This window comes from Oncorhynchus tshawytscha, linkage group LG19 (assembly GCF_018296145.1).
Source record: "Oncorhynchus tshawytscha isolate Ot180627B linkage group LG19, Otsh_v2.0, whole genome shotgun sequence".
Taxonomy (NCBI): Eukaryota; Metazoa; Chordata; class Actinopteri; order Salmoniformes; family Salmonidae; genus Oncorhynchus; species Oncorhynchus tshawytscha.
In genome coordinates, this window is record NC_056447.1 from 16,272,372 (window position 1) to 16,286,257 (window position 13,886).

The following is a 13,886-nucleotide window of genomic DNA, read 5'->3' on the forward strand; positions in this document are numbered from 1 at the left end:
ATTTCTAAGTGACCCCAAACTTTTGAACGGTAGTGTTGATCAAGGACTAGATAAAGTGCATTTTTGCTACTACTTTCCCACATTTAGTCTTGAAATCTTTGGTTGTTTACTACACTACCTTACTCACTCTATTTAGCATATGGCCTCACGTTAATCCTTAAAGAGATAGGTAGGGCTAAGGCTTAAGAGGGTGTGAATGAGGCTGAATGGGTGTAGACAAAGAGCTTTCTGTACCAAAATATTCAAAGGTGTTCCAAAAAAAGTGGGGTTACAAGTTTATCAACTTTCAAAGCAGAATTACTTTCCCATTGTTCCTCAAACGCAATGTCTGGTATACCATTTTCTAGCTCTTATCCAATGTAAAACAAAATGCTGCATAGGAGCCGGTCCGTCAAATATTTCCACACTATGACGTATAATGCTGGAATAATACTGTGAACTTGTGAATGAGGATAATGCCCTTTTAGTGTAAGAGCTGTTTGAAAACATCACATGAAATTCCAACCTATTTTGGTGGGATGGAATTTGGCCTGCCTGGTGACATCACCAGGCATTACATCTGTTAATAGACCAATAAGAAAGATAGTTCCAAACCTCTGTCAATAGCAGCTAGGTTTCCCTTCCCAACTCAGACCACTCACAGACTGTCACGGTTGTCATAAGAACTGGACCAAGGCGCAACGCACGTAGAGTTCCACATCTTTAATATAAAGTGAAACTTAAGCAAAACGAACAACGAACCGTGACTACGTGGTGCAAAAACACAAAATAATATCCCACAAAACAGGTGAGAACAAGGAACCCTTAAGTATGATCCCCAATTATCACGCTCTGACCTAAACACCATAGAGAACCAAGGGCTCTCTATGGTCAGGGCGTGACACAGACAGTCCTAGCAGTTTTTTTGAGAACAATCACAGTAAGGTACTTAACCGTTACCTGGAAATGATTTGAAATTGAGATAAAAACAGCTGCATTACACATCAATCCATGGGGTGGAGAGAAAAACTTGCAGTTTTAAAGCAAATTTACTACAATTCTACACATTTTACCATGATTTATGCCATGTTAATATGATATAAGAGTGAGAGTGACTAACAAATCAATGGGGGCACCCTGGAAACAGGGCCCCTGGGCACGTGCCCAGCGTGCCCGGTCAGTATTCGGCCATGACTATAACAAGTTTATATAGCTGGCTAGACTAACTTGTTCGCTGATATGGTTAGTTGAGTGCCTGTCGGTCACTCACATAACAAGAGGAAAACTGCTGATACACAACCAAATTTCAAATTTGCACCCCATGTATTCTTCTATTCTAACTCTGAACAGTAAGTTGAGACCCTGACTGAGTTCCTGATTGAGGGTTGAGAACCTCTGATATATCCCGACCCACCGTTAACATGTCTGCCACACACTTTGTTGGACTACTGAGGCTGGACTACTGAGATCTGATTTTGACATAATGACAGTGTTTTGATGATTGATTTATAAGCGACAGTGGGCCACATCATGAACAATTTAGTTTACATTGTGACCATTGAGAAAACTGAACTGTAAAGATGCCATAATGTGTAGCTGCATTGACTTTATTCATATTGAATTCATTGTTGAGTATTGTGTGTGTTTGTCTACGCCCATACCAGACATGAACACTTCCTTAAAAATACTATTACAGAAATATTACAGAAAGTGCTATTACAGAAATCTTAAAATATCCTATTACAAGTACATTTACTATAAGTATTATAAGAGAGCATTCCCACTGGGCACACACGGTTTCCATGTCATTTAAATGACGTTGAACCAATGTGGAATAGACGTTGAATTGACGTCTGCCCAGTGGGTTTATTACTATGGTTGTAGTAGTTGTAGTAGGCTAGTATATGTAGCAGTAGTATAGCAGCAGCAGCAGCTGTTGTTGCTGTTGTTGTTGTAGCAGCACTAGTAGTAGTAGTATAAAGGCAGTAGTAGTTGTAGTAGTGTATGTGAACATCAGAGATACACTCCCTTCTACTTGACTAAACACAGACCATTAAGTCTCTGTGCCTGTGTGTCTGAGTGTGTATGTATTCTGCCTATTGGAGGCATTCGATGCTTGTTTTGCTCTTAGACTACTGCAATAGCATAATAATACATGGAAAAAGCTTGCAGTGGGGGGCAAACAAAATAAACAATTTGATGCCATTTATAAGTGATGCTTTCGCTTTAAATTTGTGTGTGTGATCAGTCTCAGCTGGTCTATGCGCTCTGAGCGATCTGGTGGTGCAGACTAAAGAACATACCTTTGCGCATCCTTTCATTTTTACTTTCCATCCCTCCTCTACGAATCTGAATTGGAAGCATTAATCTCCCCTCCTCCAGACTTCACATCCGGGTCACCCACTAGTAGCCTATCTCCTGTGTCTTGCCTGTGTGTGTGTGACAGCGTAGTTCTCCACCCAACTGTACTGCAGACCTCTACCCTAATACGCTGCATGCTAGACGGATACTATGCCTGGCATGTGTCGGTGATAGAGCTACCATCGGCGCTCTGAGCTGGTGAGAGCCAAGACCTGCATTACACACATAGGCAGGGATGAGACATAGACTATCTGATAGGCACCCCGGATTGATAATACTAGCTCAATGATGTCCAATAGCCTGAAGAAGAAAAATCACTGGACCAACAAAGTCCACGAAGCGGTTGTCATCAGGAGCAAAGAAGGGGAATTTGGCTTCGAGCTGAAGGGGGGCGCGGAGATTGGGCAGTTCCCCTACTTCGGCGAGGTGAAACAAGGCAAAGCCGCTGTCCAGAGCGGAAAGCTGGCTCAGAGTGAGTTGCTGCTGGAGGTCAACAACACAGCGGTGGCTGGGCTCACCACCCGAGATGTTCTGGCCGTCATCAAACACTGCAAAGACCCGGTCCGCTTCAAGTGTGTCAAACAAGGTGAGGTATGCCAGACAGTGGGCTAAAGGCGCAAAAGCTAAACATTGAATGAGTGTGAGTGCGCCGCCGCCACCTTCAAAATATAAGAACCTGCCTGTCTGGTTGTAGCCTATTTTATGTCTGTCTGCTCATCAGAAATAACCTATCTCTATGTCATCAATGGGTGGGGCTATTGTAAACTATGTCACTCAAAACTGCAAGGGTGAAATCGTGGTGTAGATATTGGGGAGGGGTATTTTGAGTGGCATATGGAGGGATATTTGAAAACCCATTATAAGTGGAAGGATATGTTGTCACCATCATTAATGAAGGCATTTCTAGGCAAATACTAAGAAGGTCAAAATATGAAGACTGAGTTGTATTATAATGATACAGATGCATATCTATTCATATTAAGAAGACACAGACGAAGACTCCGTTTTATTATAATGATGCACAAAAATATTTACATATAAAATAGTTCCTGCAATTCTACAGTTTGACATGACTTTATGGTATGAAAACACTATAAGTGGAAGGATAAGTCACCGTCAATGAAAGTATTTCAAGGCAAATATTAAGAAGACAGAAAAGATGAAGACTGAGTATAATGATGGACATGAATATTTATATAGGATATCATTTACTAAATTTATCATACATTTGAGTATCAAGTTTTGTAGTTTACATAGATTGCAGGTGGAAAACATACACTTGAGGGGCTGAGCTAAAATATACCTTCCAGTTTATTTAGAGTTTTGATATTCAGTCTAACAAACAGATGTCATTTAAGACAATAGTTAAAGTGGCTTCAAGATATTTCACTTAGGGTTCAGGGTGGTCTGAGTTTAACTAAGGAGAGAGCTAGACCATTGTAAATACATGCTTTTTGTACTTTAACAATTTGCACATCGTAAAACACTGTACATTGCCTTAATATGAAATTAGAACATTAGTGTGTGTGTGCCAGAGGAGAGTCTCCATTGAAGCTGTAAATAAGGAGTAATATTTAACGTACTATTACTGAAGCTTGAGTGTTGATGTAGGCTGAAGGTGTCTGACAGAGCCTGGACTTGACCTTTCTAGGAGGCAGACAGTGGCTGGGCTCTGAATGTGGTTTACTGGTCTGGACTTTGATGGCGGCAGACATTTTCTGGGCTCTGAATGCAGCTGACAGAGACTGGACTGGAGTTTTCTAGAAGACAGACAGCTGGACTCTGAAGATGGCTGACAGAGCCTGGACTGGACTAAACTTGGAAGAAGGCAGGCAGTGGCTGGGCTCTGGGGGTGGCTAACAGAGACTGGATATCTCTAGGAGGCAGACAGTAGCTGGACCCTGAAGATGGCTGACAGAGACTGCACTAAGCTTGGCTGGTTGAATTTGATGGAGGCAGACATTATTTGTTTCCATCTTCAACATCAGTAAAATATACACGTTGACAGGGACCACAGTTTTGTGTTTTTTTTAGATAATGAACTTCTTTGGGGTAGGGGGCAGCATTTTCACATCCGGATGAAAAGTGTGCCCAGAGTAAACTGCCTGCTACTCAGGCCCAGATGCTAGGATATGCATATTAGTAGTAGAATTGGAAAGAAAACACTCCGAAGCTTCTAAAACTGTTTGATTGATGTCTGTGAGTATAACAGAACTCACATGGCAGGCAAAAACCTGAGAAAGAATCCAACCAGGAAGTGGGAAATCTGAGGGTTGTAGGTTTTCAAGTTTTAGCCTATCCAATATACAGTGTCTGTGGGGTCATATTGCACTTCCGAAGGCTTCCACTAGATGTCGACAGTCTTTAGAACCTTGTTTCAGGCTTCAACTGTGAAGTGGGAGAGAATGAGAGCTGATTGAGTCATGGGTCTGTCAGAATGCCATGTGCTCAGTCAGGCGCGCGCCCGTGGGAGTTAGCTTTGTTCCCTTTCATTTCTAAAGACAAAGGAATTCTCTGGTTGAAACATTATTGAAGATTTATGATAAAAACATCCTAAAGATTGATTATATACATCATTTGACATGTTTCTACAAACTGTAGTATAACTTTTTTGACTTTGTCTGGACCTAGTGCCTGCGCATTTGGATTACTGTACTAAATGCGCGATCAAAAAGGAGGTATTTGGACATAAATGATGGACTTTATCAAACAAAACTGACATTTATTGTGGAACTGTGATTCATGGGAGTGCATTCTGATGAAGATCATCAAAGGTAAGTGAATATTTTCAATGCTATTTCGGACTTTTGTTGACTCCATAACATGGCGGGAATCTGTATGGCTTGTTTTGGTCTCTGAGCGCTGTACTCAGATTATTCCATGGTGTGCTTTTTCCGTAAAGCTTTTTTAAAAATCTGACACAGCGGTTGCATTAAGGAGAAGTATATCTTTAAGTCCATGCTTACCAGTTGTATTTTCATCAACATTTATGATGAGTATTTCTGTATATTGACATGGCTCTCTGCACTTTCACCTGGATGTTTTGGAGGCAAAACATAACAACGCTCCAATGTAAACTGAGATTTTTGGATATAAATATGAACTTTATCGAACAAAACATACATGTATTGTGTATCATGAAGTCCTATGAGTGCCATATGATGAAGATCCTCAAAGGTTAGTGATTCATTTTATCTCTATTTCTGCTTTTTGTGTCTCCTCTCTTTGGCTGGAAAAATGGCTGTGTTTTTTTGTGACTAGGTACTGACCTCACATAATTGCATGGTATGCTTTTGTCGTAAAGACTTTTTGAAATCAGACACTGTGGTGGGATTAACAACAAGTTTATCGTTAAATACATTATAATACATGTATGTTTGAGGAATTTTAATTATGAGAGTTCTGTTTGATTTTAGCGCCCTGCACTTTCACTGGATTTTGGTCAGGTGGGACGTTAGCGTCCCACATACCCTAGAGGGGTTAATCTCACTCAGCTGTAGATTAACACTGATGCTACACCTGTCTGTGCTGACTTGTCTGTCACTTGATCGTGGACAACTCCTTTGGAATGAGGGCCGAGCATGCCCCATTCATATCGACGGGGCTGTAGGGGAGCGGGTCAAGAGTTTCAAGTTCCTTTGTGTACACTTCACCAAACTATCATGGTCCTAACACACCAAGACAGTCACGATGAGGGCATGACAATGCCTATACCCCCTCTGGAGACTGAAAAAATGTATACAGCTGCACCATCGAGAGCCTCTTGACAGATTGCATATGGTATGGCAGCTGCTCGGCATTCGACTGCAAGGCGCTACAGAGGGAAGTGCGTATGGCCCAGTACATCACTGTGGCCAAGCTTCTTGCCATCCGGGAGCTTTATACCAGGAAGTGTCAGCGGAAGGCCCTAAAAATGGTCAAAGACTCCAGCCTCCCTAGTTATAGACTGCTCTTTCTGCTGCCGCATGGCAAGCAATGCCGGAGAGCAAAGTCTAGGTCCAAAAGGCTCCTTAACAAGCCATGAGACTGCTGAACAGGTAATGAAATGGCTACCAGGGCTATTTAAATTGACTCCCTTTTTTACGCTGCTGCAATTAGCTCTTTATTATAGGCATACTGATTTTACCCCTACCTACATGTACAGTGGGGCAAAAAAGTATTTAGTCAGCCACCAATTGTGCAAGTTCTCCCACTTAAAAATATGAGAGAGGCATGTAATTTTCATCATAGGTACACTTCAACTATGACAGACAAAATGAGAGAGAAAAAAATCCAGAAAATCACATTGTAGGATTTTTAAAGAATTTATATGCAAATTATGGTGGAAAATAAGTATTTGGTCACCTACAAACAAGCACGAATTCTGCCTCTCACAGACCTGTAACTTCTTCTTTAAGAGGCTCTTCTGTCCTCCACTCGTTACCTGTATTAATGCACCTATTTGAACTTGTTATCAGTTTAAAAGACACCTGTCCACAACCTCAAACAGTCACACTCCAAACTCCACTATGGCCAAGACCAAAGAGCTGTCAAAGGACACCAGTAACAAAATTGTAGACCCGCACCAGGCTGAGAAGACTGAATCTGCAATAGGTAAGCAGCTTGGTTTGAAGAAATCAACTGTGGGAGCAATTATTAGGAAATGGAAGACATACAAGACCACAGATAATCTCCCTCGATCTGGGGCTCCACGCAAGATCTCACCCCATGGGGTCAAAATGATCACAAGAACAGTGAGCAAAAATCCCAGAACCACACGGGGGGATCTAGTGAATGACCTGCAGAGAGCTGGGACCAAAGTAACACAGTAACACACTACGCTGCCAGGGACTCAAATCCTGCAGTGCCAGACGTGTCCCCCTGCTTAAGCCAGTACATGTCCAGGCCCGTCTGAAGTTTGCTAGAGAGCATTTGCATGATCCAGAAGAAGATTTGGAGAATGTCATATGGTCAGATCAAACCAAAATATAACTTTTTGGTAAAAACTCAACTCGTCGTGTTTGGAGGACAAAGAATGCTGAGTTGCATCCAAAGAACACCATACCTACTGTGAAGCATGGGGGTGGAAACATCATGCTTTGGGGCTGTTTTTCTGCAAAGGAACCAGGACGACTGATCTGTGTAAAGGAAAGAATGAATGGGGCTATGTATCGTAAGATTTTGAGTGAAAACCTCCTTCCATCAGCAAGTGCATTGAAGTTGAAACGTGGCTGGGTCTTTCATGACAATGATCCCAAACACACCACCCGGGCAACGAAGGAGTGGCTTTGTAAGAAGCATTTCAAGGTCCTGGAGTGGCCTAGCCAGTCTCCAGATCTCAACCCCATAGAAAATCTTTGGAGAGAGTTGAAAGTCCGTGTTGCCCAGCAACAACCCCAAAACATCACTGCTCTAGAGGAGATCTGCATGGAGGAATGGGCCAAAATACCAGCAACAGTGTGTGAAAACCTTGTGAAGTCTTACAGAAAACGTTCGACCTCTGTCATTGCCAACAATGGGTATATAAACAAAGTATTGAGAAACTTTTGTTATTGACCAAATACTTATTTTCCACCATAATTTGCAAATAAATTCATAAAAAATCCTACAATGTGATTTTCTGGATTTTGTTTTCTCATTTTGTCTCATTTTGTCTGTCATAGTTGAAGTGTACCTATGATGAAAATTACAGGCCTCTCTCATCTTTTTAAGTGGGAGAACTTGCACAATTGGTGGCTGACTAAATACTTTTTTGCCCCACTGTACATTAGACATCAATTACCTCGACTAGCGATACCTGGTCCCCTACACATTGACTCGGTAACGGTACCAGCTGTATTTAGCCTTGTAATTTTGTGTTCATTTTTTAGAAAGATTTAGCAACAACAAAAAAATCATTCTGCACTGTCAAGGGTTTGTACGTAAGAATTTCACGGTAAGGTGTAACCTGTTGTATTTGGCGCATGTGACAAATAACATTTGAATTGATTTGACCAACAATCAATTCTGTCTCATTGATTTTTCACCTAGGTAAAAAAGTAGATAAGAATATGTGATGATCGCTGAAGGCAGAGAGTGCGCAGTATGAGGTTATGTGTCTGTGCATGACTGGTTACCAAAGGAAGTCAAATGTTGTCATCAGTAAAGTTATACCTTCACAGGGACCACACAGTTTTGTGACAGTTTATTTTCACTTTAGGGGATAAATAATCTCAGTCACCTGTAGATCAACACTGCTGCTGCCCCTGCCTGCACTGACATCATTCTCTTCACTTCTCGTCACTTGCTCCCGATCACAGCAGACATGGATATATACAGTGACCCAGACAGAGACAGTGAACAATGAAGTTTACTCTACAGGACACATTTACTGTGAGTTCAGCAATCACATTTAACTAGGACTACATTTTTTATTTAACCAGGCAAGTCAGTTAAGACCAAATTCTTATTTACAATGACGGCCTACCCCGGCCAAACCCTAACCCTGATGATGTTGGTTCAATTGTGTGCTGCCCTATGGGGTTCCCAACCACGGCCGGCTTTGATACAGCCTGGAATCGAACCAAGGTCTGTAGTGACGCCTCTAGCACTGAGATGCAGTAACTTAGACTGCTACGCCACATGAATCTTTCAAGATTGTAAATGACATGACCAAACAGTTTCCATCCCCCTCTGAACTTCTGTCTTCCACTGAGTTCACAGTGTGCACTGCTCAGTGGGACAGAAGTTCCAGCTCAGTGGGAAAGAAATTCAGAGGGGGGATGGTCATGCTGCTAACTTTTCTTTTAGGTTGATGCCTAAAGACAATGCGGATACCTGGTCCCTTTCTTTTACCTGGCGGTGGCATGTCGAGTCAGACTAGGCTGAGACTCACTACTCACTCACACTGTGAATAAAATAACGTAGCTAGTAACCTTGTCCCAAGGCTCGAAATCCTGGCACATAGAGCATGGTAACACTACGCCTACAGCCCTGCATAGCGATAAAATCTGACTGTAGTTTTAACACAGCCAGATCAACAGTCGGGGCAATAGCATATACAGTGCCTTCAAAAAGCATCCAGACCCCTTGACTTTTTCCATTTTTTGTTACGTTACAGCGTTATTCAAAAATAGATTCAATTGTTTTATTCCTTCATCAGTCTACACACAATACCCCATCATGACAAAGCAAAAACAGGTTTTTATAAATTGAGCTAAAAATGGAATTATCACTCCTTTCAGGAAAGTAGGCATATGTCGTGTGTCACTTCTTGACAGCAGAGCCATTTAAATGTAAACCTATTTTTATTTATTTTAAAAAGTCTATGCGTTTTTTGGCATAAATGCCTTCTGGAACATGTGAACTTTCATGTGCCTTAATAACAAACGTGTATGCTGTCTGTAAACATGAATACAATTGTTAAATTAGGTGCCCAGTAGGTTTATCCAAGGACAAAGTCAGCAACCTTTCTGCTAGCCTAGATTGATTGAGATAATGAGTGGGCTAGACATGCCGAGAGATGGTTTTGATTGGTCTGCAATCAGGCAGGCTTTTGTTTATAACATGAGCAGTATGTGTAGGTAATCCTTTCTAACGTGGCTTTTTTGAAAGATATGAAGTAGTAAAACTGCATAAGTGTTGCTCTCCACTTTCTGGTGGACCGCATTTTGATATCAGTGGAATTCGAGTATGACAGCTAAGATGGAGAAAATTCTGCCATTTGATTGTGAATATGCAGACGGAGTCGAAAAGAGAACACACAGAAGGCTGTTGTATAAAACACCTGTCTCTGGATTACATCTTCAAACTAAGGGCAACCATGGCATCCGTGACAGGGAGGGAGTAGCGTCCATTTTCAGATATTACACGTTCCAATTTTTGGCAGAAAGTCATTTTCATTTCAAGTTAAAGTGTACTGTTAGCTAGGTAGCTAATGTTACGTGTATGTAGTAAAATTATTCATATCTCAGCGACAGCTAGCTAACATTGAACCTGGTTGGTTAGCTACCTGCAGATTCATGCAGTTATGAGTTGTGATTATGGTTCATTGTTTACCTAGCTAGCTAAATGTCTGAACAAAAGACTTCACTGTGCAAGTAACTATTTCAATAGAATGTTTATTATGTCACTGCTACAACTGTCGATAGACGTAGCTGGTAAATTCACTCTGGCTATCTACTCCGATTTCAGAGCACTCTCTAAATTGTTGCCAGCAGCACAGTTGCAGTCACGAATGCTCTGGATAAAATAACATAGCCTAACCAGCTCTGCTAGCGTGTGTAAAATGGTCAGTGAGCTGTTCTCTCATTTGTATCTGGAAGTAGCTAGCAAGCTAGCCAACGTTAGCCAGTTAGCTTGGGTGCTTGACTGCTGTTGTTAAGGCCAGAATGCTACTCCTCGGCCAGAGCACCCAGTGTATGCTCTGAACGCTTCGAGTGAAAGGCTCTGAATTTACGAATGGACAATCTGACAACATTCTCAGTTTACGAATGCATAGAGCACACTCTGGCACTCCAGATTAAATTTACGAACACACTTGTAGTATAAACCAGTGTTTAGTCTTGATATCTTTGGTTGTTTAGTTCATGGCCTCACATGTGAATCCTTAAAGCTTAAGAGGGTGTGAACAATGCTGAATGGTTGTAGACCAAAAAAGAGGCAATTTTCTCAAAAGTGAGGTTACAAGTGTATCAACTTTCAGAGCAAAATTACTTTCCCACTATTCCTCAACTGTAGTGTATGATATACCATTTTCTAGCTCTGAGTCTTTACTTTCATCTAATGTAAAATAAACCATTTAAAATTTTGCTACATGAGACCGATCGAGCCGGTCAATCACACCTCATTTTAGTGTCTAAAGCTCATCAATAAGTTCATTAACAACTAAGTGTTTGCTGTAATAGTGCTGTGCTTACGTGTAAAACCTGATTGGTTTACATTCAAAATATTTTTCTCAGATAAGAAAGAGAAAAGTTGTACATTTACCAACAATTCAAGAATCTTAGCCCAAATAAAAGTTTTGACTATCATTTCTTGGATCATTCAGCAAATTGACCCTATCAGCATCCAGCCCAATATAACTGTAAATAGGCTTAGAAGTTATTTTAAAAATGCATGTAATCATAAAATGGTGATTACATGCATCAATTATGACAATTTTTCCGTAATGTGCCACTGGCTGAATTAATTTGTTGTGGCATAGAGGAGGACACAGAACCCTTCAGGGATGTGAGATGCATAACATGTTTAGCATCTCCAGGTCTCCACACATACAAGCCATTGATGCGCGCCTTTAGAACATCTACATTTCAAGATGTCTAATAAATCAATTTAATATACACAATCACAATAAATCCATTATTTATTTTAGGCAGGTTTAAAGAAGCATTATGATATGGAGAAAATGTATTTCAGAAGCACAGAATATGAGTTGGCCTACTGTATGTTGTCATGACCGGCCTGTGAGGATCAGGTTACAGTGGATCACAGTTCTAGAGGTATCTCTCCTTCCCACAGAAGGGGAGAGGAATAGAGGGATTGATGGGGGAGGGGTGGGGGTTATGACCTCACGCCCATCATAAATTATAAGACAGCAGCCCAACTCCTTTCTGGTCTCTAGTGTGAGAGACTGGAATGTCTGTGTGCCCAAGGAAGAGATTACAGCCCAAAACCACAAAACATCAAATAAATTGACTTTGGGACATTATATTTCATCAGCCAAAATGGTGGTAGCAATGATAGATGGAATATGAAAATAAATGTTGATTTTGTGATGTCATAAAGTTAGATAAAGACGTTATAACACAAACATTGTAACTTGAAGAGTTTTCATAATGTGTACAGTGGGGCAAAAAAGTATTTAGTCAGCCACCAATTGTGCAAGTTCTCCCACTTAAAAAGATGAGAGACGCCTGTAATTTTCATCATAGGTACACTTCAACTATGACAGACAAAATGAGAAAAAAAATCCAGAAAATCACATTGTAGGATTTTTAATGAATTTATTTGCAAATTATGGTGGAAAATAAGTGTTACTGAGTTAGTTGTTACACGATTAATTTAGTCGCGTAATAATGAACATCGTTATTATTCGATAAATAGCATGTCATCACATTAACGATAACATTGTCATGATGTTGCTATCTGGCTATGCGCCATGCCATAGGCTTTTCCAAATGGCGGCAACTTTCCTGACAGTTAAAATTTTCACTCATCCCCGGTAGGCTAATCCAGATATTTCACTCCACACGTCAACCACTGTTTGAGGAACATGCAGCCTCTTGCTCCAGGTGATATTCTGCCCGAACTCTGTATGCCATGGCCTTTCCAACCCTGTTTCTGCAGCTACCCAGCACTTCATTTGGGAAACCAAGTGAACTCTGTTTGGAAACATTGATGGAAACATGTTTCCACAACAAAACATTTTTCATTAAAATGTTGACAGCCCCTCTCTGTGTGTGCTCGAGGAAGGAATGAAGGAAAAAGGGGAGGAGATGGAAATGCACAGGGTTGACATACTCTGAAGCTAAAGGTAATGAATCAGCCTAAAAATTATGAAAATATAGGCAATTCAAAACCAAATTCCCTATAATTGTAGGCTTACTCTGTTAGACGCCCACCCTGCACAGTCAATGAACCATCAATGAAGCATCGCCTAGGCCTATACATTCTCTCCCAGACTCGTGGATATGAAGTTTGGAGCATAGAATAAGGTAACTAGTCCATCCGGTATGCATAATAATAGTCAACACTCAGAGGTGATTACTAGAATTTGTTTAATTTTGCTATATAGGCTAGACCAATTATGTACCAAAGATCTTAAATCAGGTTTTTTAAAATGTTTTTCTACCATGCGTAATAGGCTATGTATTGTATAACCGTGCAGGGGTGGGCAATTCCAGTCCTTGACTGGAGGGCCTGATTTGGTGTCATAGTTTTTCCCCATTACCAGCTAACACACCTGACTCCAATAATCACTTAATCAATGATCTTCAGATTGGAATGCAATTTTATTAATCAGCTGTGTTTGCTAGCGATGGAGAAAAAGTTACACCAATCAGGCTCTCAAGGACTGGAGTTGCCCACCCCTGCATAACGGCACAATTAATGTTTTAATTCTGTTTTTTGGGTGGGTGGGGGCTCATATATTGGCCTGTGCTATCCATAAGCTTTAATATACCACTAACGCATGTCTAGAGTGCATTAAAGGAGATTAACGTGACTCAACGGTCACATGGAATTTTACTGCGGTCATGACTCATGACTGCTGGTGTGGCGGTAATACAGTCACCACAGTCCTAGCCTCTGTTCCTCCTCTCTGGTCTCCCACTGTGCAGTACCATTGTAATCCTCCTGCCATAGAGTGAAGCCCTGTTATGAAGGTGGTCTGACACACACTCAAGGCTCACTGAGAAATCATCTAGAAAGAATCCACTCGCTCAGCTAGTACGAGGCTACACGCATGCACGCACAGATAGTAGCAGAGTGGTCTTTCTATAACTCACTTCAATGAGACTGAAGGCTTAATGGAGGGTGATGCCAGAACTGTGTGTGTGTGTAGTTGTGTGGATGGTTCTGTGGTTGTG

General features: G+C 41.1%; 1 protein-coding gene across 1 annotated transcript in view; it reads left to right on the forward strand.

Moving 5' to 3' along the window:
• Positions 1 to 2,264: 2,264 nt before the first annotated feature.
• The window catches only part of LOC112218406 (membrane-associated guanylate kinase, WW and PDZ domain-containing protein 2), a 28,541-nt gene continuing 16,919 nt past the window's right edge, over positions 2,265 to 13,886 (forward strand). The window contains exon 1 of the mRNA XM_024379170.1: positions 2,265 to 2,926. Coding sequence (XP_024234938.1) covers positions 2,626 to 2,926 — 301 coding nt within the window. The 5' untranslated portion in view covers positions 2,265 to 2,625. The remainder of the gene's footprint in view (positions 2,927 to 13,886) is intronic.